Source organism: Protopterus annectens, chromosome 7.part0, assembly GCF_019279795.1.
Source record: "Protopterus annectens isolate FY-2018-M chromosome 7.part0, PAN1.0, whole genome shotgun sequence".
In the NCBI taxonomy this organism is placed as follows: domain Eukaryota; kingdom Metazoa; phylum Chordata; order Ceratodontiformes; family Protopteridae; genus Protopterus; species Protopterus annectens.
In genome coordinates, this window is record NC_056739.1 from 445,375,215 (window position 1) to 445,400,986 (window position 25,772).

Below are 25,772 nucleotides of genomic sequence, written 5' to 3' on the forward strand. Positions count from 1 at the left end.
CCAGAGTATTCACGAAATGCCTGGCATCAGTAATTGCCTACTGCAGACTTCAAGGGATACAAATTTACCCTTATTTGGACGACTGCCTGATCCAAGCGGACAACAAGCACATACTTCTGGAACATCTGGCTTATGTAACACGGTTATTGAATTCTCTGGGATACACAGTCAACAAGGAAAAATCCAGGCTAACACCATCTCAGAAAATAACTTTCCTGGGTGCCAACTTGGACACAAACACCCAGATGGGCTATCTTACACCAGAAAAACAAGGGCAACTAACTCATTACTTCAAAATACTAGCAAATTGTACCAGGCTCACTGCAAGGAAAATCCTGCAGGCTCTGGGCTTCATGGCATTTTGCATTCTTCTAATCCCATGTGCAAAGTTGCATATGAGGAAACTTCAATGGTACCTAAAAAACCTATGATCTCAACACAGCCACAGTTTGGAAACAATAATACCAATAATTCCATGTTTGCAAAAGGAATTTCTATGGTGGGCCCAAGCATGCCAAACAAACACAGGTCTTCCATTCTGCAAGCCTCAAGCAAATCAAGTCATCACAACAGACGCCTCAGACTACGCCTGGGGGGCGCACATGACAGACAAGTGCATTCAGGGCAAATGGTCCCAAAAGGAAAAGCACCTTCACATCAATCAAAAAGAAATGCTAGCAGTGATAAGTGCAATTACAATTTCCAAGGACCTCCTGCATCCAGGGCAATTATTGATAAGAACAGACAACACCACAGTAATGTGGTACATAAACAAACAAGGTGGAACACATTCATACCCCCTGTGCAGGCTAGCCATGTCACTTTGGAACTTGGCTCTGGAATGGCAAATCGATCTTCAAGCACAGTACTTGCCAGAATTGGAAAACACGCTGGCAGACAATCTAAGCAGAAATATGACAGATCCACACGAATGGAAGTTGCATCCTCAAGTGTTTACAAAGATAATTCAGGCATGGGGAAGACCAGACATAGATCTCTTCACCTCCCACAGGAATCATCAATTGAAAAAGTTCTGTTCAAGGACCTTTCATCCAAAGGCCTGGAGAGTGGACGCCCTTTCTTTCAGTTGGGCAGCATGGACAGTTTATGCTTTCCCACCTTTGCCTCTTCTGCCCAAGGTGCTCTTGAAAGCAAGAGCAGACAGACCAAAGATGATACTGATTGCTCCAGACTGGCCAAGACAACACTGGTACCCACTCCTGAGGAGCCTAACACATGCTCCTCCCTGGACCCTACCTCTAATGCCTCTTCTACTGACTCAGCACAGCTACAAAACTCTTCACAGTCAGCTGAAAACTCTCAATCTGGCTGCATGGAAAATTCCTTAACACCACAACAGACCCTACTCTCCAAAGAGGTGCAGGATGTCATTTTGGAGGCCAGAAGGCCATCTACTAGAAAGGCTTACTCCGCAAAACGGAAACGTTTTTGTGCTTGGAATGAGAAAAAAGGCCAGGATCCTAGAAAACTGAATTTGCCTCAGATATTACAGTATCTAGCTGAGCTGTTGAACAGTGGACTTTCATTCTCCTCCATCAAAATTCATGCCTCAGCCATTTCTGCAGAATACAACACTGATCCACCCTTATTCTCTCACCCACTTTTAAGACAGTTCCTCAGAGGAGCTAAGAATATAAGACCTCCAAGGAAACAACCAATACCAGCCTGGGATCTTAACTACATTCTAGAAAAATTAACATTACTTCCCTTTGAACCAGCTGCCTCAACAGATTTGCAATATTTGTCCTGGAAAACAGCTTTCCTTCTGGCCATTACCTCAGCTCATAGGGTTTCGGAACTACAAGCCCTCATGGCTGTGCAGCCCTTTCTCATCTTCCATCAGGACAGGGTTTCCCTACGAACCAACCCGTCATTTATGCCTAAGGTAGTATCCAGGGTAGCTTTAAATCAGGCCATACACTTACCTACCTTTTACCCCAATCCTCAAAACAAAGGGGAAAGGCTGCTACATTCCTTAGACATCCATAGACAGCTACGTTACTATTTGGACAGAACACAGCCCTTCAGGAAATCAGAACAACTTCTTGTGTCCTATGCTGTAGGAGCTCAAGGGAAGCCAATTTCCAAACAGACAATTTCAAAATGGATAGGCCATTGCATACGGTTTTGTTACTCCTTTCATGGCAAACCTGTTCCTATAGGCATCAGATCCCACTCCACAAGGGCCACAGCTACCTCTACAGCCTTCCTCAGAGGAGTCCCTACCAAAGATATTTTGGAGGCAGCATACCTTCACAAAACACTACCACCTGCCTTTATATTCCAAAACTAGAGCAGGCTTTGCCACTGCTGTGTTGCAGGGCATCTGGCTGCTCCCAGTTCCACCTAGTGCCTACCACCCTGTGCGTAGCTTTGGGATTCTACCCATCTGTGATTACTGCAGCTGTATGCATGATGAACATAGTACAGTTTTGTACCTACCATAAATGTAGATGTTCGAGTGCTAATACAGCTGCAGTACAGGTTTCCCTCCCTCCTTCCCCTCTTGGTAAAGGCCTAGTGGCTAACACCTCCTCATACAACCTGATTGGGTTATCCTTTTATGGTGTATTTGCTTGCAACTACTGATTTTTGATTATATTGCATTGCTTGACTATATATATATATATATATATATATATATATATATATATATATATTTAATTTATGTATTGCCTTCCTTCTGGGGGCACCTGACATCTGGGGCAAGAAAGACTGAAGAATATGGCGTCGGCTGTGTCTTATATACCCCTGTCGCACTGACATCAGGAAAGAAAGTGACAACAACCGACGCCGGACCTAGACTTTGGAATTCGGCCGACCGAGGACCCGCCTGACGGCAGAAAATCCATCTGTGATTACTGCAGCTGTATTAGCACTCGAACATCTACATTTATGGTAGGTACAAAACTGTACTTTTTAACCTGTGCAGCAGTAATACTGGGTGCCTGGCAATCTATTGGTATTGTGATTGGTCCTTTGGGGGGGTAAAGTTGGCCCTGAATCTGTCGGCCAGTATATTGGCAATATCTTTTGTCTCTGTATAGGAGGTAATGTTGTGCAGTAGCTCAGAGCAAATCTGGGTATTGCCATGGAGATTCTTTACATAACTATAGAAGGCCTTGCGGATGTCCTTCAAGGATGCATCTGCAGTCATAACATATGGGTTGTCCTGCCTCAGGCAGCCCTTCGGTCGGCCGGATTCCAAAGTCTGGGTCTGGCCTCGGCTGATGTCGCACTTTCCCCGACATCAGAGCTTCTGGGGTATAAAGGCATCAGCCGACGCCATTTTCCTCTGTCTTTCTTGCCGCGCGGTGCCCGAAGCAGAAGCTGTTCGCAAGTGCCGGTCGGTCAGATCCAGAGATTTCAGCTACCGAAGACTTTGAAAAAAGCTAAGTACCCCATTGGGGACTCTTTCTTGCCTCAGCCGATGTCAGACAAAGTAAATAATTGTTTAACTTGTGGGAAACAAATACCTCATAAGGATTTCCATTCTTATTGCCTTCCTTGCTTAGGCCCAGACCACGACGTATGCTGTTGGCTCTGTATAGGAGGTAATGTTGTGCAGTAGCTCAGAGCAAATCTGGGTATTGCCATGGAGATTCTTTACATAACTATAGAAGGCCTTGCAGTTGTCTTTGCTATCTGCTGCAGTTCTGTTTTCATAGGTAGTTTTAGAGGATTTGATGAGGGATCTCAACTTTTTGTTGAGGCTGATAAGGGAGTTTTTCCAGTCTTGGGACCTCACCTTATTCTGCATCAGTTTTCTCCTTCTGTTGTAGAGTTTGTTTATGGCAGGGGACCACCAGATTGGCTTGTTTGTTTTCTTTTTAGTTGCCTTCTATTTGAACCCAAGAGAAAAAATACCAGAAGTGCCATGCTGCATTACTTTCCTTCTAAAGGTCCAGTCTATAGCATGAAGTTTCTCTTTGGGTCAAGTCACCAACCGAGTCATTTTATTTAATATATAACTATGGGCAACCATCTGCACAGATGTTACTGAACCTGGCATGCACTGTACTTAATTCTTCCATTGTACTGTTAAACCCTCCTCTGGAAATACAGTGTTTTTCGTGACCAGGACAGGAAAGGCAGCTAAAAAAGATACTAACAATGTGAAGTAGATAAGGTGGTTGAGTGGTAAAATTAAGAGGAAAGGCTGAGTTTTGGCACATGTATTCTGACCTCACAGCAAGAGGTTCTCCTGTTCGATTCTCGGCTGGGTTTTGAAGTGCCTTCTGTGTGGAGTTTGCATGTCCACCCCGTGGTTGGGTAGTGTTTGAAAGACATGCGTGCGTAAATGGGCGTGCCTTCGTTGAAGGTTGGGCGTCGAGCTGGCACCTCGACGTTTCGTAAAAATCTACTGCCAATCAATAGCAGACCAACCCCTTACCGGGAAAAGCCGAAAGACAAACAACATTCTGAGTAACAATAAAAAAGGATATTGTGTAAATATGCTTCATTGTTTGAAGAAAGTGAGTGGATAGAATTCAGGATAAAACTAAGGATAGGGTAGTACAGATTAAGAATGTCAAAATATTCTTCCATGGAAAGTGGTGGGACATTTCAGTAGTGGTTTATCCATACCTGTAGATAGTGTGTGTGTCTGTAAGGTGTGGGGTATGGAAATGCTGTCTTTCCATTGTCCATTATACAGACAAGACCACAATCTTCTGTAAGCTTATTTGTTCATTTGTTTAATGAAATCGGGACCAGGTAGACAGCATGGGATGGTCTCTGGTAAGCATCTGTTGCAGATATGCAAGAAAATCAAGTGTAATGACAAAACAGCTTAGCTTAGCAGGAAGGGTGATTGATTTGAGCCCAAGATGAGTCATTAATTCATTTGTCATGATAGTGTTGAGGTGTGGGGATGGGTTTCTTCAAGTAGTAAGTGTTGTGTAAGTAAACAGTGAGTTGACGCACTGCACCAGCTAAGGCTCTGTAACCTGTTTCAGCTTTCATTGGCTTTGAGACTAACAACAAGTATGAGATAAAGAACAGCATGGGACAGAAGATATTTTTTGCCAAAGAGGAGAATGACTGCTGCACACGGAACTGCTGTGGACCGCTTCGCTATTTTAACATGAAAATATTGGACAACTCTAACCGAGAAGTTATTCATCTGGTCCGGCCTTTCAGGTGTGCCAGTTGTTGGTGTCCTTGCTGTCTGCAAGAGGTAGGTGAATTTTATTTCTTTTAAAACTTAAATTCAAATGTTGCACTTGAGCTGTTGGCTGAGAAAGGAATATTGCACTTTGTGTGTGTTCTAAATATGTGGGGTCCTAAAATGGCAAGACAAGCAATTGTGTTTATCTGAACCAAAAATTGCAATTTTCAGTCTTTCTGTACCACCTGAATCTTTGCCTCAAAGTTCTATTTTTAATTTTTTACTTGAAGTAAAACATTCCAAGGGGACAAGTAATTAGCAAAGTATATCAGTGTAGTTTTTATTCATGGTCAGGTGATAACTAGCTGTGCAAAGCTCCTCTAATGCCCCTAAAAAGAGGCTTTCAGGCACAGTTTTTGTTGCCACTTCCCACTTTTAGCAGTGAGATTAAAGACATCTGGTTTTCGGTTGTCCCCTCATAGCTTCAAGTACTGTGTGTTATTTAAGTGCCACCCAATCTTAATTCACTAGCTATTACACCACCATTTCTTCAAAAGAGGTTGGACTTACTATTTTACTACTTGGGTGACAATCAAAATTATCCAAAAAATGTATGAATAAGAAATGCACTTTTACTTTTTTGCTGTGCGTTTAAGAAGTCCTTTGTATACTTTTCACATGAGCTGGTAATTTATTTACCAGCTAAGTACGCCAGAAAAGTTACTCAGTAGATGTAGTGAAAGTTTAATGTGTGATAGTTTTGAGTTGTGGCTTCTGATTTTCTCCTAATGAAGATACCCTTGTACACAGCAGTTTTCATCTTTGATCTGCAGCTTACTGGCTACCTCCTTATGCTGTCATATGTATACAGTAGCTCAGGATTTGTAGACATGGAAAAAGATTTATCCTCGTTATTGATAGTATATACCACTGAAAAATTGGAACTTTGAACAAATTAACAGGAGGAGGGGGTAAAATGTAAGAGCCCTACATATCCCTTATCTCTGGAAAAAAACTTTATCCTTCAAACAACATCCTTGCCACCTTCAAGGTAAACCACTATAACTGGATGAGCAGTCTTAACCCCCCATCTGTTTTGTTATGCCTTCTTTGAGGTTGGAGGGACCTTTTTTGAATGGGGGGTTTTAGACTAAGCCGGTAATGGTCTGTAGACTGCTTAGTACTTTCCTTCCTCTGTCTTGTTCCTTCTATTAAGTTCATAGGTAATTGTTGGTCTGCTACTGGTGAACAGAGTCAACTGCAGTAGAGTTGTTCTAGGGAGGTCATATCTGACAGTTCCTTGAGTAAACAAGTACTAAATATGAAAGTGCTCATGACTGTGGTGTGCAGAGTATTTATGGTATCCGTGATGGTGTCACACCTTGGTGTAGTGAGGAAGTGAGAAAGCTGTGAAGTAGTTCTATGGCTGTAGGATGGCCAAAATGTTGTCTAGCCAAAGGAACACAAAGGATTATTTGCTTATATGAAAGGATGTTGAGTTGTGGGGTACCACAGGGTCGTTGCCTTCTGCTGAAAGTAAAAAGCTAAACTGGTACACAAACACAGGTTAAATACAAATGGACAACACAAGTGGACAGAAACAAAATTATAGGCATACTACATGCATGGCATATTTTAATTCATAGCTTATGGTTAAATATTTTAAGTGGTCTGTTTTTCAGAATGTCTTAACTATTTTTTTTTACATAATTTTCTTTTTTTTTTTTTTTTTATTTCAGTATTGCAAAAGTGTACTGCCAAGAAAAATTCACTGTATAGAGGTGGGGGCTATAATCTGTAATTCTGTCCAGAAATCTTAGCTGCACACACAGACTGAAACATGACAGTCTAGATTCAGTGAAATAATGTGCCTTGTTGGCAAAAACACAAGAACAAACAGGGCAGGAGTGAAGCAGAAGAATGAATAAAAAAACAGCAACTTGGAGTAATACTTCCAAAGGACCAAAAGAAAGGAGAGCAATTTGAAGATGCATCATTACCAGTAAAAATGCAAACTTGTATTGTTATTTTCAGAATAAAGATTTTTTTCAGGAGTAGTGCCTGTCTATTATCTGTACTAGAATGTAGAATACTAGAGAAGGAAGTGGAGTGGTGAGGGACATGGGCTGGAGTGTGTGTGTGTGTGTGTGTGTGTGTGTGTGTGTGTGTGTGTGTGTGTGTGTGTGTGTGTGTGTGTGTGTGTGTGTGTAAAATTCACTCCCATACAAATGTGCACACACTTGTATACACCACGTATCTCTTACTTATCCAAGATGAGAACATCCCTGATGTCCTAGGTTTTTGTTCCTTACATCATTCATCCTTAGTTAATGTCAGACATTGGAGTTTATGCTAGAGCTAGCACATTAATATCCTTGGTGTCATGTAGTGTACCTCCCATCTTTTTACTGAAGTCTCTCCCACTATTCCTTTTGACTCACTGTTGCAAGCATTGTGGTATGGCAGACATTTCAAATTCATACTAATGTGTTTAAAAAAAAACACTAACAGTGTTGTGGGTTAATGCACCTGTTCTCTGTGCAAAGGTTTACAGACTGAAGCCCTTTCCCTCTCGCTCATATTAGCTTCCCTGGTGTGTGGTAGTGGCATAGAGGACGTATGTCCTGTGTGTGAGGTGGAGAAGGAACATGGATTTTTGTCTTTGGTGCCTTTAAGGTACACTAGAGTAACACTGGTGTCTGTTCCTCCCCTGGCCGACATTGTCTTTAAGTGCCTCTAAGGCATGATATGGAGATTATTGCTGGTTGCTTGTCTCCTCAGGTTATCCAGCAATGCATTTTTCCCTCCTTAGTTTTGTACTGGAAAAATTTACTCCCTTTTTGTAGCAAGCTCATCAATGGAAACTAAGTTTTGGTCTTTGTGTGTGTGTGTGTGTGTGTGTGTGTGTGTGTGTGTGTGTGTGTGTGTGTGTGTGTGTGTGTGTGTGTGTGTGTGTGTGTGTGTGTGTGTGTGTGTGTGTGTGTGTGTGTGTGCGTGTGTGTGTGTGCGCGCGTGTGTGTGTGCACGCGTGTGTGTTTTAGGATCTTTGAGATTCATTGTGCAAAGAGCCATTCACTGTCTTTCACGAAGACAGAGTAATCCTCAGGACTAATCCATCCTTCATGGTAATGGTGGTACCTGGACTGGCACTCAGCTATGCTGTTTGGCTGCAAGACTTCTGTAGTAAGCCACAAGTCAAGAATATAAGGTTTTTGCAAGTTCTGGCTGCTCATAAGCAGCTCGGGTAATGCTTAGAAATATGGTTGGGTTGTCTGAACAGCAATTTGTATAATTCAAACCATGTAAACAGGGCAGGTCATTCTCCAAGTAAATGCTATCTAAAAAGCCAGCAAACCACATCACATGTTAAGAGCAATGGAAAATAATCTGAAATGACTAGTGAGAATACTTGTATCTACTTAACTGAAAATAAATATAAAACATCAAAAAAGTTACTGGCCAAAGGAAACTTGCAATTTATTGTATTCTGGGGCTTCAGCTGCGTGCCGAGCTCTAAGCAGTATTACTCGTGAGTACTCTAAGACTTAAGTATGTTCAGTCAATAAAGCAATTAACTTTCTCGAGTTAAGCTATGTTGTGTTTGATTTAAAAATCAATTCAGATTATTTTCAGTAAAATGTTTTATGTCCTGACTACCGTTTCCCAAACTCCCCTGCAGAAAAATATAAACCTTAATCCAGATCACTTTGTTTTCACTACACTTTCCTCTCAAACCTGTCATGTTTGTGTGTTCTTTGTCCATTATAACCAGTGAGGATATAAGGATATAATCTACCAGTGCAGCAGGTGACAGCAGACTGTTTTGGGAACGTATTCACTCAGATTATTTGAGGCAGTCACTTGGATTACAGTGCACAACTTTTACAGGTATTAGAAATTTATACGGTATGCTATGATAAACTATTCCCACAGGAAGCAAGTAACAGCTTTAGTGCTGTTTCTGTGGATAAGGATACAAACTGTAGCATTAATCTAAACAGCAAAATTGTACGAGCAACTCGTTATGACAGTAACTCTTCAGTATTGGTTAATTCCAGTATTATAGCTTTCCTCCTACCTTTCTGCATTTCACATAAGCCTTCCCTTCCTTTGGCAAGTACAGCTCTTGTCATCTTAGGACAAAGTATCTGGTGTGTGTGTGTGTGTGTGTGTGTGTGTGTGTGTGTGTGTGTGTGGTTGGGGGGGGGGGGGCACTTTTCTACTATGTTTTCTCTCTTTTAATTTCTCCAAGTCTTTTAAGTTTCTAATACCATGATGGGAAGTGACCCCATTCCTAAGTCAAATTGTGATTAAAGTTCATGAAATTAATATTGTTTCAGTCTTTGACATTAGCCAGAACTGCTCTTCGTAGCACCTGCAATGTACCCAGTAGTAACTCCTGCAGTTCGTATGGAGTTAAAAGTACTGGTAACTATCTAAGTACAATGGTAAAGTCTTTTTATGAGATCTGTTGCTCTTACTACCATTGGAAATGTCTGGGTATCCTTCTTCCACATTGCCCTCATTTCTACCTGCAAATACTGGTATTTTACAGCTTTGTGTATCTACAGTGTCGTACGTACAAAGTCACGGGGTATAGCGATTTCAATGATCAGTGCTACTTTTGTCTTTTCATGCACTACTATATCTGGTTTTCTCACATCTGTTTTTTGAACTGTTGGTAGTAGGTGATCCATGTGATATAAACTTTATCATTTTCTGTAATGCTTTGTGGCGCATGTCTCCAGTGTTTTTCAGCTACTTCATATTATGATGTTTGCACAATCCCCAGTGCAGCAGTCTTGCCACATTATGCCTTTCAGTACAGTCCTTCTGTCATTAGTATATCACAACCAGCAACGAGATGAGACTGTTTCCTACATTTGTCTGTTACTCCCACATGTTCAGTGGATTTAGTGGACTATGTACATCTTAGTTTACAATCTTTGGCTGCCAATATTAGCCTTATGTCTTTTCGTTTAAATTTACCTCTCCTTAACCATTCCTGCATTTGATCGTGATATGCATTTTCCACATTGCTTTCCTTTTCATCTGATCCTTTGCCTTATATTCTTTCTTTTGTTTTTGGCACATTCAGTTGCTGCTTGATGTTTATCTACTTCTGGTTTGATTTTCATTCCCACTTGACTCCGATCTGCTTCTGCTAAACTAAGCAGGGATGTCATCTTAGACTTACTCTTTTCATGCAACAAAACGTTCACTACATTTAGGTCTTCTGAGGTCAGCAGGTGTGTATGCAGTCCCACGATTGCAGATCTATACATGTAATCAGTTTTGAGGTGGTAAATGTGCAAAAGTCACCTTTAAAGCAGGAAAGCTGCAGCATCAAAAAAACATCCATTTCTAGATGTCATCTCTGTTTTCAGTAAGTCTTCTAAAATATTCCTTTTATTTGTATTTGTTCATATTTTATTGTTGATCCTACATCAATTGCCAAATATATATGCACTCCCTCTTGCTCAAGTTCTTTTATGTCACATTCCTTTCCCAAACTGATGTTTTCCTGATGCTGCAGCTTTCCTGCTTTAAAGGTTGTTTTTGCACATTTATCAAGACCAAATGACATTCTTATATCTGAAAACATTTTCACCACTTGCATTTGTACTTTCAGTTCCACATCTGAACTGTACAGTTTTAAGTCATTTACAAAAAGAAGGAAAGTCTTTACACTTTGTTTTATGGGAGCCAAATTGTAGCCATGACCTACTCTGTTAAGTAGACTGCTTAATAGGTTAAGGGCAAGACAAAAGAACAGTGGTGACAGAGAGTCACCCTGGAATATCCCCATTTCAAGTGTTATCCCTTTAATAATGATTTGTACTTTATCATGGCTGAACGGGAAAGTGGTTTGCCAGTGTTTCACGGTCAATGTAATATATTTGATCAGTGTAGGGTAGTATCTTGTACATTTTAAGCACTGCTATCCATGAATTTGGGATACTGTCAAGTGCTTTTTTGTAGTCTATCCATGCCATCCTTAGATTCTTCCCCTTTTCACAGTTCTCCATTATGACTTTATTTAACAATAAATGATCCTTTGTTCCATATGACTTTCTTTTGTTACCATGATTGAGTTTTCTTGTAAATGACTATAAACCCTGTTAGCATCAATTCCAATGTATAGTTTATACATTGTCTGATGACAACTTATTGCTTTATAGTTTTTAGTGTAGCTTGCAAGTTCAGTCTTAATAGGAGTATTGTTTTTTCCTGTTAACCAGGCTGGCGTCTGTTCAGGGTGTGCTTATAAATAGTTTTTACTCATGGCAAAATCTTCCTGTAAAGATGTCAGTACTTTTAGCCAGATGTTGGGTACTGCATCTGGGCCTGGGGTTTTCCAATTAGGAGCTTTTATTAATTTTGTTTCGATCTCTTGGGCTGTTACTTCATCCCATTTCATACCCTGTACATTTGAACTTCTTATTCTTTCTTTTACTACTTCTGTCCATTTAGCATATGTATGTTGCACAGGATATTATAGATATTTCTCCAAAATATATCTTTCTTCTTTTTTTTTTTTTGATGTTTCATTTCCTTTTGCCTTGTTTCCCAATTCTCTAAAACTTTTTTGGGTCATGAATAAATTGATTATTTTGTATTTTTCCATTGTATTTATCCAGATTTTCTGCTTGTGCTGATTTTTTTATTATTTGTGATAGTGCATGATGGATCCTGTTCTGTTCTGATACTGTAAACTGCTTTTACCACTTCTGTCTTTCTGAATATTTTTCTCAATGTATTCTGTCTTATGTACTCTTGTTTTAATTGCTGTATAGTTTTCTCTGTTCGTTACTTCCATGATGGCATTTGATTTTCTCCCCTTCCTTTCCCTCACTACCCTGAGTTTTGTGGTAAGACTTTATCGCGTGAATTTCTATGGTCAGTCCTAATTACTGTGTTTATTTTTTTATCAAACTTGTACTTTTTTGGGTTTAATTGACTTTCTGTAGTCTTTTTCTTTCATTGATCTTAATATGTCTGTCCATTTCTCTATTTAGTCAAGCAACTCTGCTCATAGATAATTTTCTTCTAAACTGAGGGCACATTCTTTGTTTTCCATTTCCTGCAGCATTCTATAGAAAGTTCCAGAGCATCTTCCTATGCCACATTGTCTTCAGTTTCATCCTGCTATCCATTGCTCTTTCATATGGGAACTCACTGGCCTCCACAACATTAATTGCGCCACAGATGCCACAGTTTCCTGTTCCTCCCCTTGCTGTTCAACTCCATCTGAACATGTGCACTGGTTTCCTGTGGAATGCTCCAAAGTATATTTATATGGCAAATGATCGGATGTTTCCCACTCCACTGGTTTCTCCTTAATTTGGTCTGTTTGCTGTGATGTTATCGAAGTTAGATTTTCTACACTAAGTCATTCACTTTGCAGGTAATCCATAACCTCAGTTTGTATTTCTTTAATTTCTGTATTAATAATCCTCTTCGGCTTTTCCTCTCTGTTTTCTTAATTTTTCTGTTGTAAAATTTTCCATGTCCAGATCCCTTTGCCTGTATTTCTCTTCAAATATGTTTGGTGCTGCTTTTTTGTATTTATTAGTTTTGCTTTCTTCTTTGAATAAATATTGTACCATATTACATTGTTTTCTTTCCCATTTCCATATTTCTTCTTCCGATATCTCCTGCTTTTCCTTACTTTGGGAACTTGTTCCATCGTGCTGTGATATAACCTGGTTTAGACTTTCTACAGTAAGTCCTCCACTTCGCAAGTGCTCTTCACTTCTGTTTATTTAACTTCTTTACTAATATTCTATTCTACATTCTCTCTTTATCTTATTTTTTATTGTGAAATTTTCCATATCTGGATGCCTTTGCTTGTATTTCTCTTGGAATATCTTTGAGGCTGCCTTTTGTGTTCTCCTTTGCGTAAGTATTGCACCATTTCAGATCTCTTTCCCATGTTCCTATTTTTATACCTTTCAAAAGTCCCTAGATTTTGTTCTTTATATTTTTGCACTTCCACAGTTGCTTTTTCCAAATGACTGAAGTTTTTTTTGGTCTAGACAATTTTTTTCATAAATCTGTTGTATTAATGAACACACATTTTTATCTGCAGTTTCTGACAGTTTTTCTTATAGAGGTATTTTTCTTTCCTTTAATTTCTCTCTCAATCTTTTTGTATATCTTCTGGGCTTCTTGCATAATAGTAACAGTACATAATTTCTTTCTTGTCCTCAATAGTCCACACTTTTGTCTTTATGGCTGCTTTTGCCTATCAGTTTTTGTGATTGTTGTGGACTGCTACTCCCTTCTACAACAGGGGGGGGGGGCATCCTCCACCTGGGCCTGGCCTAGCCCCATTGTAGGAATATTTCCATGTATTGAGGATTCTACACTGTCATTTTTTCCAGTCTTGGCACCAGTGCACCTAACAGGATTTGGCAGTTTTTTTATCCTGTCTTGTGCACCCAGCCATCTTTATTTTGTAACCTACTTCTGTCCATGATAAATGCTATGTAAAATACAATTTATATCAGTGTTGTCTTTGTGAGATTTTGTGAAAAACAGGGTCCACCTCATGAAGGAACACATCAAGGCTTGAGGATGAATTCAGTTCCATCAGTAATACTCTCCTTTGCTTGCTGACTTATCTCTCCATTCGGACCCAATGTCCTAGAAGGAAGATAAAATGTCCAGTAAGGCCAAAGGCATATTAAGCCACAAACTCTTGTGGGAAAAATGCATTCCTTCCTTTGAACTGTGTAGATAGTGAACAGGTTGCATTTCCTCTTGCCAGTGGCTGTTGTACAAAAAGTAAAAATGGCATAGATTGTGTTCCCTTTTAGCCATGCATTTCATATCCTGGAGTAAAGAGGAATCCAGCCTCATTCTGGGTTATCATTAAAGCTCTTCTAATAAGATCACAAAGTTATCTGTCCTTCATATACTCTGCAAAGATAAGGAATCTGACTATAGAATAGATGAAGCAGTGACTCTATCTTAACATCTACTGTTAGAGGGTACATTAACACACAAGAACTTTGTTAAACACATGTTTTAACAGACCAAAAATAAAGTAAAACTCCCTTATCTTCCCTCCCACTGTCACGTATACACAAATGTGGAATAAAGAACTGTGAACAGTGCAAATGTTATGTATTTTTCAGTGTACACCAATTCAGTCCTGAGTTGAAAAGTTTACCCTTTTTTGGTTAGCATATGTATTGTACATATATATAGATAGGTTAACTGGATCATTGCTTGCTCATTTTCAGTGGAGCCTTTCTTTCCGTCTGTGTAAACCAGCTCTTTTCACCATTTTATCTTATATTCCCAGTGTTGTCAGTGTTTTTCTAGTTGCATAACTTATTTAATTTAATTTATTTGAAAGATGCATGCCATTTTCAGCAGTGTATGTGAAGATGGGCTCTGAATGGACAAGTTTAACAGTTAGATGTCAGTTTATAACAGTTAGGGTCTTTTAAAATAGCGAGTACAACAAAATTCATATACAGTAGACTGTAGACAGTGGAAGTAGTTGGCGAGAATGAAGCTGCAGAAAATAGGGAAGGCAGTAAGAATATGAGGAATCGTCATTAGGGGAAGGTGGGTACATTACATGACACGCAAGTTGGATACAAAGGTTATTTCGTACAGGGAAAGAAAAAATAACTTGAGTATTGAAGTGAGTGAAAAGGTGTGCAAAGGGATATGGGAGGGATTAGTTGGGGTATTGAAACTGGTGTATTAGACAGAGGTGGAAGGAGTTTGTCTATTTTGAAATTGACAGAGGAAAATAAATGGAAGAGAGGATAAAATTATAGGAAACAGAGGTGAGACCTTAAAACCAGAGGGTTTTTGAAATAGGTTGAATGCAGTTTACCACTCACAGAGATGATGCAATAAAATTAGTTTTTTTGAAAAATATTTTTGAGTTGCACTAGCGTAGGGCATTTACTTTTACCTGTGAATAATGAATTCCAAGTGCTTGACCCATAAAATAGTTGCCAGTCCCTTTACCATATTGAGTGATACACATTGCCACCTGTAGTCTGAGATGATATAATGCCTGGAAAGTGTGTAGCTTTTAAATTAATCCATTTCATAATTATGGTAATGCTTCTCTCCCCTTCTGCTCAGTGCATTTGTACCTCATGATGAATGACATTTTTGAAATTTCCTTGAGGTACTACAGAATGATGCAAGTGCCTGTATTGCCAGTAAGCAAGACAAGGTGAGTTGTACATTTTGGTTCTCCCAAACTCCTTTTATTTGTTGGAAATCTGTACCCTATGCATTTTTGTGCTAAATTGCACAGGATTGTTCACACTTTCCTGACTTAACCTGCAACCTTTTAGAACATTTTCAAATCGGGACTTTTTTGTAATTGAAGTTGTTTATGTACTTAAGATGACTCCTCTTTATTATGCCCGTTTTACCTCCACTGTCTAGATTCTCTGACTTCACTGAGAATTGAAGTCACTCAATGGCTGGCACTTGAGTTTTGTACATCAATACACACCAGAGGATGCGTTATAATGCAAATCCTGTTTGTTCTATGTAATTTATAAGTTTTGAAGTCCAATATTTATGAATTGTCCTGTTTTTGGACCTTTGTCTCCCCTTCATTTTTGACTTTGTCCAGAATTCTTGGGTTAAGAAGATGTGTAGGGTATGACCTCTGTCATGATTTTAAAGGTGTCAGTGCTATGATTTTCAATGCTTGGATGTCAAGAGGTATGATCATAGTTAAAATTACTGCATAGGAAGGATCTTTGAAGCTGAATAAGGTGTTCAGCTTAGATATGAGGCCAAAAAATAGTCATTGAAACAAAGGTAACTTGTGTGCCTTTATACATTTGTTCATAAAAAAATCATCTTTCAGAGCTTCATAAGAGGAAGCAAGAGGGGTTTGGTATTGTGGTACAAAGGGAACCTCAGCCCTTTAGGTATCCACTGTTATTTTAGTGCAACAAGAACCCTGGATGTGAGCAGAGCAGTTTTGGAGGAGCTTGCACATACAAAGGAAGAACATGCTGTATTTACAATATTTCAGCGGGACAACTGAAAACCATACTGAAAAAGGATGTAATGTCTATGAAGGCCTGTATAGGGTTGGTGATATCAGAAAATAAAAATTGGCCAAGTAATGTAGAATGTAGTCTGAGGATATGCCAAAGATGAGATGTAACTGAATTGTTTGACCACCACAGTGGGTATGTAACATGCTGAATAAACTTTTCTATGTTTTTTTCAGCTGGAGGTACAGTCTCCTCCGGGAACTACTATTGGGCATATTGTACAAAACTGGCACCCTTTTATTCCAAAATTCTCAGTTCAGAATGCTTCCAAAGAGACAGTTTTGAAGATTGTTGGGCCCTGTTTTGCCTGCAATTGCTGTGGAGATATTAATTTTAAGGTATGCATTTTCACTGCTACGTTTTCCGTGTATCTGTTTTTTTTACCACTTCCGGGTGCTACTTTTACATCCCTGAGTTCATGTAAGAGCATAATAAACATTTTAACAGTTACTGCAGAGTTATTAAAATCTAGATGTGTGTGCTTTTTCTTAATTTTGTTACTTTATATGACTTGACATTCTCTCATATACTTGCAGGCATTTGGAGCAGTCCTGTAGTTTCTTGTGCTGTTTCTCACATGTGACGAAATGCAGGTTACAGCACTATCATTTTGAGTTGATTTCTGGTATAAATGTTAGATATGGGTTCAGGCACCTAGGCAGTGAGACATTTCCCTGTGGTACATTTGACTGGGGACACACAACTGAAGTGACAGTCAACTGCAGAGAAATATGGCTTTTTTGCAAATTCCCTGTGGGCAAGAGAAGAATGTATTGCCATGTCCACAACTTCAATAGCCAAATGCATAGGGGGAAAATAATGTCCATGGTCCCCAAGGGAACATGAGACAGCAGGCAATATGGCAGGCATCAGCAGAAGGCTGGCCAGAGTCAGTGGCAGTAAAAATGCAGTGCACAATGGGCAGTGTCTTTATAATCGGTGTGTGTGGACAACTACCCCCTTCACAGTATCTAGGGAACATTACCTAAAATGCATACTGGAGCATAAATGTGACTACAGAAGCCTGCAGGATTTCCTCCATGCTGTAGCACACTTCTACATGTTGTAGTTACATAAGCATGTACTGTACACTGAGCACAACACTCATTACTTCTTCTGCCTCCATGCATTTGGTTATTAAAGCTGTGAGCATGGCAGGGTGTGTTTGTCTTTGCCCACAGGGAATTTGCAAACAGACATATTTCTCTGCAGCTGACTGTCACTTCAGTTATGTGTCCCCAGTCAAATGTACCACAGGGGAAATGTCTCACCACTTAGGCTCCTGAACCCGTTAGATATGAGTCTAAGACAGGAGCAGTCAAGTGGTAGTGCAACATGAAGCACTATTACATAAGTGGTACATGGGAAGAAGCAGTCAGCTTTGTAAGAGTATTCCTTTTTAATGAAGTTTTGGTGTCCACTGGCTGAATAAAAAGATTTGTTGCATTGCATTAAGTGCTCCTCTGCTGGATATTTATTTCATTTAGTCTCTGGTTGTTCAGTGCATTCTGCAATCCTCCTGTACCATGTGCGTGCTTTGCTGTTTTCTGGTTAAGTGTTGGCTACCCAGCCTGAGATTTTGCATGAATTTGTATTTTATATGTACTTTTTTCCCATTTTTCATAACCAGTTAAGTGACGGTTTTAATAGGTGACTTGGTCCTGTGTTAAGCAAATTAACGCCTTAAAATGTAAGAAACAGTTACAGAATATGTGAAACACAAGGTAAAATAGTATTGTGTAGTATGATATATGAAAGTCCTATATACATGCATGTGAGATTCTAGCATAAAATGTAGATCCAAATAAGTAAAGGTGTTAAATGTGTATTAAAATACATGCACAATTACCTTTTTAAATAATGTACATAAAAGACCTGGTGAGAAAAGCTCCACAATTTGATGTACAGGTTTCAAAACTGTTATACATTTGTACAAGCAATTAAAAAATTCTAATACAGCACATGACATGCAAGATGGGGGGATAATACAAGAAATACGTTGCACTAATTAAATTATTCTAATGCATACAGAGGTGGTCATAGAAACAGAATACTTCAGTCTTTTGATACTGTTATGATATAGTAAGATTGTGAAGAGTGAACATTCCCTAAAATAAAATGAGAATTCAGGAAGGCTATTTGGGAGTTGTACATGAGCAGGACCAGGTGTCCATTAGGAATTGTCTTGGTTGTTTCTTGAAGTATTTGAGGTTAGCCATTTTGAAATGTAGCTGAAGTATGTCATACCTGTGGAATTGTTTACTAAATGTCAGAAACATTATCTGCTGGTTTAATATTTGGTTGGCATGTTGGGAGGTATTTCGGACTTGGGCAATTGTTGGATTTGTATAAGACCCTATGAGGCATGATTAATTGAACTTAAGGTAATGATTAAGTTCTAACCAATTTAATTGCTATAAGGCTAGGCAGTGGTGGGAACAATAGTGGTGGTCAGTGGCAAACTAAGCCATTTTGCTGTAACAGTGTGCTAGGACTGATAACAGGGTAGAGTGTAAATCAACAGGTTTGCTGCACAGAGAAGACTGGGAATTGGGTAGGCTGAGGTTTTGGTTTTCCTGGCCTAGTTGGTGAGAAAATGTTTGACTCTGTAAGGGCACCACATTTTTGATGTGATATCTTTATGGCATGTATATAGAGATGGAATTTTAGGTTTTAAGTGTTTAGTATGGGTAACTGTGTGTTGGTTTTGTTTGCAGAGGTTAAGGATAATTTATTTTTATCTAATGTATGTTTTGGGGTAAATAGTATCAAGCAGGACTTTTTGGGTTGAGGAGGAGTTGTGATTTGATTGGTTGAGGTTTCTTTGTGAGGGACTCTTACATGTGCTGTAGCTTATCTAAGATTTTTGGAGATATGAAGGAGTCCTCTGTATATTCAGTTATGGCGGATTCTTTGGATGCTGTGGGGACTTGTTTATAATGTTAAAGAATTGGTCTGAGGATGGAGCCTTGTGGGACTCAAATGGTTATTGGGAGTAAAATGGACATATTGTTTTGCCATTTGACTCCATGTTGCCTGTCCTGAGAGGGAGATGGAGTGCCAGAAGGAGAATACTAAACAGACTTTAGGAGCTTTGGATACGACACTGTCACAGGCTTTAGATAAGTCAAAATACTGCTGAGACAAGGTTGCCTTTGTTTCTGTTCTCATTTACATTTAAAATGAAGTAGGGCTGTGGTGGTACTGTGAGGGGGGGGGACTCTGCTGAGAGGGAGATGGAAGTTATTGTTGGTGATAAAAGTGAATAGCTGGGACAGGATGCATTTTTAGTATTTTGGATAATGGTGACATAATAGCCGTGGGTCTGTAGATGGATAGATTTGTGGAACTGTCCCCTTTGTGTAGAGGAAGAATGTATCACTTTCTACAGAGTAGGGATGTAGCTTTCTTTAATACAGTGGTTTATCAATATGGACACAGGTAGGGCCAAGGCTGTTTGAGGTATTTGGTAGTAAATTTTGTACAGTTAGGGTAATATGTTTTAGCTTGGAGAGAAGTTTATTTTGTAGTTATTGGATGGAGCTAGAGATGTCCTTCAAGGATGCATCTGCAGTCATGACATATGGGTTGTCCTGCCTCAGGCAGCCCTTCGGTCGGCCGGATTCCAAAGTCTGGGTCCGGCGTCGGCTGATGTCGCCCCTTCCCCGACGTCAGAGTGCCTGGGGTATAAAAGCGTCAGCCGACGCCATCTTCCTCAGTCTTTCTTGCCGCGTGGAGCCCGAAGCAGAAGCAGTTCGCAAGTGCCGGTTGGCCAGCTCCTGTAATTCAGCTAAACCGAAGACTTCAAATGCTAAGTACCCCGTTGGGGACTCTTTCTTGCCTCAGCCGATGTCAGATAAAATTAATAATTGCTTAACTTGTGGGAAACAAATACCTCATAAGGATTTCCACTCTTACTGCCTACCTTGCCTAGGCCCAGACCACGACGTCTCGGCCTGTTCCGCCTGTGCTTCCTTCAACCGACGCACTCTAAGACGTCGGTCGGAGTTTGCAGAGGAATTTTTTGGGGGCTAGTTTTGCTTACAAAATGTCGTCGGAGACTCCGACTTCGCATTTAATGAAGAAACGCAAGGACAAGGACCGACACCCGCGGTCCGCGGTTTCAGGTCTACCGCGAGTGTCTCGGTTTCGGCTGAAACCGAGTCCTTGGTACTACCGTCCACCGAAACCGTACAACCGACAACCTCGGCCCCGGAGGCCACTACTGTCTCGGTTGTTGAATCTCCTTTGGAATCTGGCGTCCAGGAACCTTCCGACACCATTCCCTTAGACAAAACTACACCAGCACGTGGTGCAGCTAGTTCTCCTGCATCCATGTCTATTAAGGCATTCTCTAGGGCTAAAGCTGCTAAACACTCTAAATCTATGCCTCCCAGGGTTATCCCTCAGGGACCCACTACAGGTTCTCAGATCCTTAGTCTAGCAGAGGACTTTATTATATTTATTAGGGGCTCTCAGCCTCATCCGGACAGGGGCTCTCAACCTTCTACAGCAAAAAAGCCAAGGGTTGAGCCCTCTGATCCCCTCTCCTGTGATGAGGCCTCTGCTGGCTCTGCTCTCTCAGACTACCAGGAGGAGGCTTTTTCGGCCTACGAGGATTCAGATGCAGAGGAATCTATCCCTTCGGCCTCCCCTCCTGAAGAACTGTCTTTTGGGGAAACTTTGCACATTATGAGGGAGCATTTCCAATGGCAGGGCCAGGAATTCTCTGATTCCAGGAAGAGATTAAGGACCTTCTTGCATTTGCCTCAGCATAGACCTTTGGCTATTCCCCCTGTTTTGAATGTCATTGATGATGTGTACTCGGAATCTAGCACAACCCCTGACACTCTCCCTCCGGCTCCTGCCAAACCTGATAGGTACTACAGGGTCCCGGAATCTCATCTTTTCCTTTACAAGGCCCACTCTGCTGATCCAGAAACTATTTCCCAGGGCTCTAAAGGGGTTACAGCTGCCACTACAAAAAATCCACTCCCCTCTGAAAGGGAGTCCAGGGCTTCAGAGCGATGGGGTAAAAAAGTGTATACTTCTGCTACCCTTGCTATGAGGGCTTTAAACTGTCAATTTCATATGATTCAGTACCAAGAATATTTGTTAGATGAATTGCATAAAAAGCTGTCTTCTCCTGAACCCCTAGATCACAAATCACTTCAGGAACTGGTACATAACTCTCAACAGGTTAGCAACCATTTTTTGCAGTGTGGTTATGATGCATTGGAAGCTTCATGTAGGTCAGCTATGACAGGTGCAGTTATACGTAGGCATGCTTGGCTGAAGGAACAATCTCTGCCAGACCATGTTAAAGCAAAGCTTCTGGATGCTCCACTGGAAAAGCAAAAGTTATTTGGCTCCACTGCTCAGGAGGTCTTAAAGAAATTTGAAGAAAAGGCAAATCTGTACAAACAGTCAAAGATTTTATGCAGGTCCAACCAACAAGATTCAGCAGAAATTGGCCTTCCAAGAACTGGTCCTTTCCAGACACAGACAGATTTCAGAGAGGCAAGAACAGGCATGCCAGAGGTAGAGGGCAAGCTAGAGGCTCCTACAGAGGACGTCAATGGCAGCATCCCAACCAGAGAGGTAGTGCAGGACCTACAACTGCTGCACAAAGACAGACTCAATGACTTTACCTTGACACCGCCAACCAGGGCTCAATTGGAAGCACACTTGGGCGGAAAGCTTTCCTTATTTTCAGAAAATTGGCACATTATTACAAGGGACAAATGGACACTACAAATAATAGACAAAGGATACAGGTTCCATTTCCACACATTACCGAAAAGGAAAGGCATGCCAGACCTGCCACCAAATCAAAGGGCAGAGGCTTTGAAACAAATCTCCAACTTAATGAAAATGAAAGCAATAGAAAAGGTTCCTCTCGCAGAACAAGGCCAAGGATTTTATTCCAGACTCTTCCTTGTTCCAAGAAAAGAAAAGAATTGGAGGCCTATTCTCGACTTGTCCGCACTAAATACTTATCTCATTGTGCCAAAATTCAGAATGCTGACTCTACAGCAACTCCTTCCCATGCTGGGAAAGGGGTCTTGGCTGGTAACTCTGGACCTCAGGGAGGCATACCTGCATGTCCCTATCAGACAAAGCTGCAGAAGACACCTCAGATTTCTTGCAGGTTCGGAGCATTATCAATTCTCAGCATTGCCCTTTGGCTTATCTACTGCACCCAGAGTATTCACGAAATGCCTGGCATCAGTAATTGCACACTGCAGACTTCGGGGGATGCAAATATACCCGTATCTGGATGACTGCCGTATACAAGCAGACAGCCAACAAATTTTGGAAAAACACTTGAATTATGCCATCTATCTTCTTTAGGCCTTGGGATATACAGTCAACATTCACAAGTCAAGACTGGTACCATCCCAAAGAATAACTTTTCTGGGTGCGGATCTAGACACAACCACCCAAATGGCTTTCCTCACAGAAGAAAAACAAAACCAACTACCGGATTACTTCAAAAACCTGTCAAGACAAACTCAGCTGACTGCAAGGAAAATCCTGCAGGCCCTGGGTTACATGGCTTCTTGCATTCTTCTGATTCCTCAAGCAAGGCTACATATGAGAAAACTCCAATGGTACCTAAGGAGTTTATGGACTCAGCACAGTCACAGCTTGGAAACTTTAATACCACTCATTCCATGCCTTCAAAGGGAATTTCTGTGGTGGGCTCAAGCAAGCCAGTCAAACAGGGGTTTGCCCTTCAGCAAACCAATAGCCAGCCAAACCATTACAACGGACGCTTCAGACCATGGATGGGGAGCGCACATGGAAGGAAAATGCATTCAAGGATTATGGTCACAAAAAGAGCTACGCATGCACATAAACCAAAAGGAAATGCTGGCAGTGATACATGCAATCAAGGCCTTCAAGTTATTTCTACATCAAGGCCACCTGCTAATAAGGACAGACAACACTACAGTTATGTGGTACATAAGCAAGGAGGCACACATTCCTACCCTCTTTGCAGACTGGCAATGAATCTATGGGAACTTTCCCTGACTCTCAATATACAGCTGCAATCCCAGTTTGTACCAGGAAAGGACAATATACTGGCGGACAGCTTAAGCAGGAACATCATGGATGCACACGAATGGATGCTGCACCCAGACATCTTCCATCAGATAACACAATCATGGGGGAGACCGGACATAGACCTCTTTGCCTCCCCACACAATCATCAGCTGGACAAATTCTGCACAAGGACATACCACCCACAAGCATGGAAAGTGGACACCCACTCTTTCAGCTGGAGAGATCTAACAGTGTATGCATTCCCACCTCTTCCATTAATGACCAAGGTCTTACTGAAGATCAGGGCAGAGCAGCCAAGAGTGATTCTGATAGCTCTGGACTGGCCAAGACAGCACTGGTACCCATTGCTAAAGAGCATGTCACGGACAAAACCATGGCTTCTGCCACAATGGCCACTTCTCCTGACACAGCACAATTACAAAATTCTGCATTCCAACCTGAAAACATTACAGCTAGCTGCCTGGAAAATGCCTTGACCCATCACCAGGATAAGCTATCCAAGAGAGTGAAGGATATCATCATGGAAGCTCGCAGGCCTTCCACACGAAAAGCATACTCAGCAAAATGGAAAAGATTTCACACCTGGAACACCTCAAAGGGCCTAGATGCAACAGTTATGAACATGGCGCATATCCTGGAATATTTAGCAGAAATGCTCCACAATGGCCTGTCTTACTCTTCCATTAAAATTCATGCTTCAGCAATTTCAGTAGAGTACAACACTGATCCTCCTGTCTTCTCTCATCCTCTGCTAAGACAGTTTCTAAGAGGAATTAAAAACATCAATCCTCCAAGGAAACCACCACTGCCTACTTGGGACCTTAACTTCGTGTTGGAAAAACTAACACTGCCTCCCTTTGAACCAGCAGCATCTGCAGAACTACAGTTCCTCTCATGGAAGACTGCCTTCCTTCTGGCCATAACCTCAGCAAGAAGAGTATCTGAGTTACAGGCCCTCATGGCAGTACAGCCATTTCTTATTTTTCAAGACAGAGTCTCATTGAGAACCAATCCTTCATTTATGCCAAAGGTGGTATCTAGGGTTTCATTAAACCAAGCTATTCACCTGCCTACCTTCTTTCCAAATCCACAAAACAAAAGGGAAAAGCTTCTGCACACCCTACACAGACAGTTGCGCTACTACTTGGACAGAACTAAAAATTACAGAAAAACTGACCAGTTGTTTGTAGCATATGCTGCTGGTGCACAAGGAAAAGCAATTTCAAAACAGACAATCTCAAAATGGATAGGGAATTGCATTCATTTCTGTTACTCCTTTCATGGAAAAACTGTGCCAGCTAACATTAGACCTCATTCGACCAGAGCCACAGCCACCTCCACAGCCTTCTTAAGAGGAGTGGCTACCAAGGACATTTTAGAAGCTGCTACATGGAGCTCCGTGCATACATTTTCCAAGCATTACAACTTACCTTTATATTCCAGATCCAGAGCAGGCTTTGCTACGGCAGTCCTGCAGGGCATTCTAGCTACACCATCCTTTACATAGATCCTCCACCCCCAGATTGGCTATGGTATTATACCCATATGTCATGACTGCAGATGCATCCTTGAAGGACATAGTACAGTTTTGTACCTACCATAAATGTAGATGTCCGATAGGTATGCATCTGCAGTCAGGTTTACCCCCCCTCCTTCCCCTCTGTGGTATTTCTTGGGTACATTCCCCTCTCATAGCTAGCTGGGGTTATCTATTATGGTGTATTTGTTTTTATATATGTATATATTTTTGTGCATGTTTGGAATTTATTGCATTTCTCCAAATTTAGCCTTCCTTAGAGGGCACCTGGCATCTGGGGCAAGAAAAACTGAGGAAGATGGCGTCGGCTGATGCTTTTATACCCCAGGCTCTGGCGCCGGGAAGGCGACATCAGCCGACGCCGGACCCAGACTTTGGAATCCGGCCGACCGAAGGGCTGCCTGAGTCAGGACATATGTCATGACTGGAGATGCATACCTATCGGACATCTACATTTATGGTAGGTACAAAACTGTACTTTTCTGCTGCTGTAAAAGAGCGGTAACCATTTTGTCAGCTTAGAATCAATATACAGTAGCCCCAGGGCACACAACAGTTTTGGTTTTCAGCTTGGAATCAATATTTAACTCATTTGAGCTGAAATTGACTTGTGCAAGTCTGGAATGGCACTAGCAATACCACTGTGAAAGTGTCCCTAATATGCTTACTGGTATCATGAGAGCTCTGCACTTTGAGATACTGTTTTGAAGATGCTTCTGATGCAGAAACATGGTCTGCATCCATATGAATAGCAGTGACCCTTTATTGTACAACTGATTCATCTACAAACACACACACACACACACACACACACACACGCAGTAGATGGAATGTGGTCAAGGATTTATGTGCTGCTGTCTAAGTATGTACATGAAGCAAAGATCACATTTTATGACAGAACTGCACAATTAGTTGCAGGAGTTGTACTAAGGGTACACTGGCACAGGGGATGACACTAATTGAAGTAGCAGTTGCC

General features: G+C 41.0%; 1 protein-coding gene across 2 annotated transcripts in view; it reads left to right on the forward strand.

Moving 5' to 3' along the window:
* LOC122806522 (phospholipid scramblase 2-like) overlaps positions 1–25,772 on the forward strand; it is a 727,109-nt gene that overhangs the window by 571,332 nt on the left and 130,005 nt on the right. For both annotated transcript variants that reach the window (XM_044077022.1, XM_044077023.1), the window contains exons 5-6: positions 4,980–5,200; positions 16,365–16,526. In XM_044077022.1, coding sequence (XP_043932957.1) covers positions 4,980–5,200; positions 16,365–16,526 — 383 coding nt within the window. The remainder of the gene's footprint in view (positions 1–4,979; positions 5,201–16,364; positions 16,527–25,772) is intronic.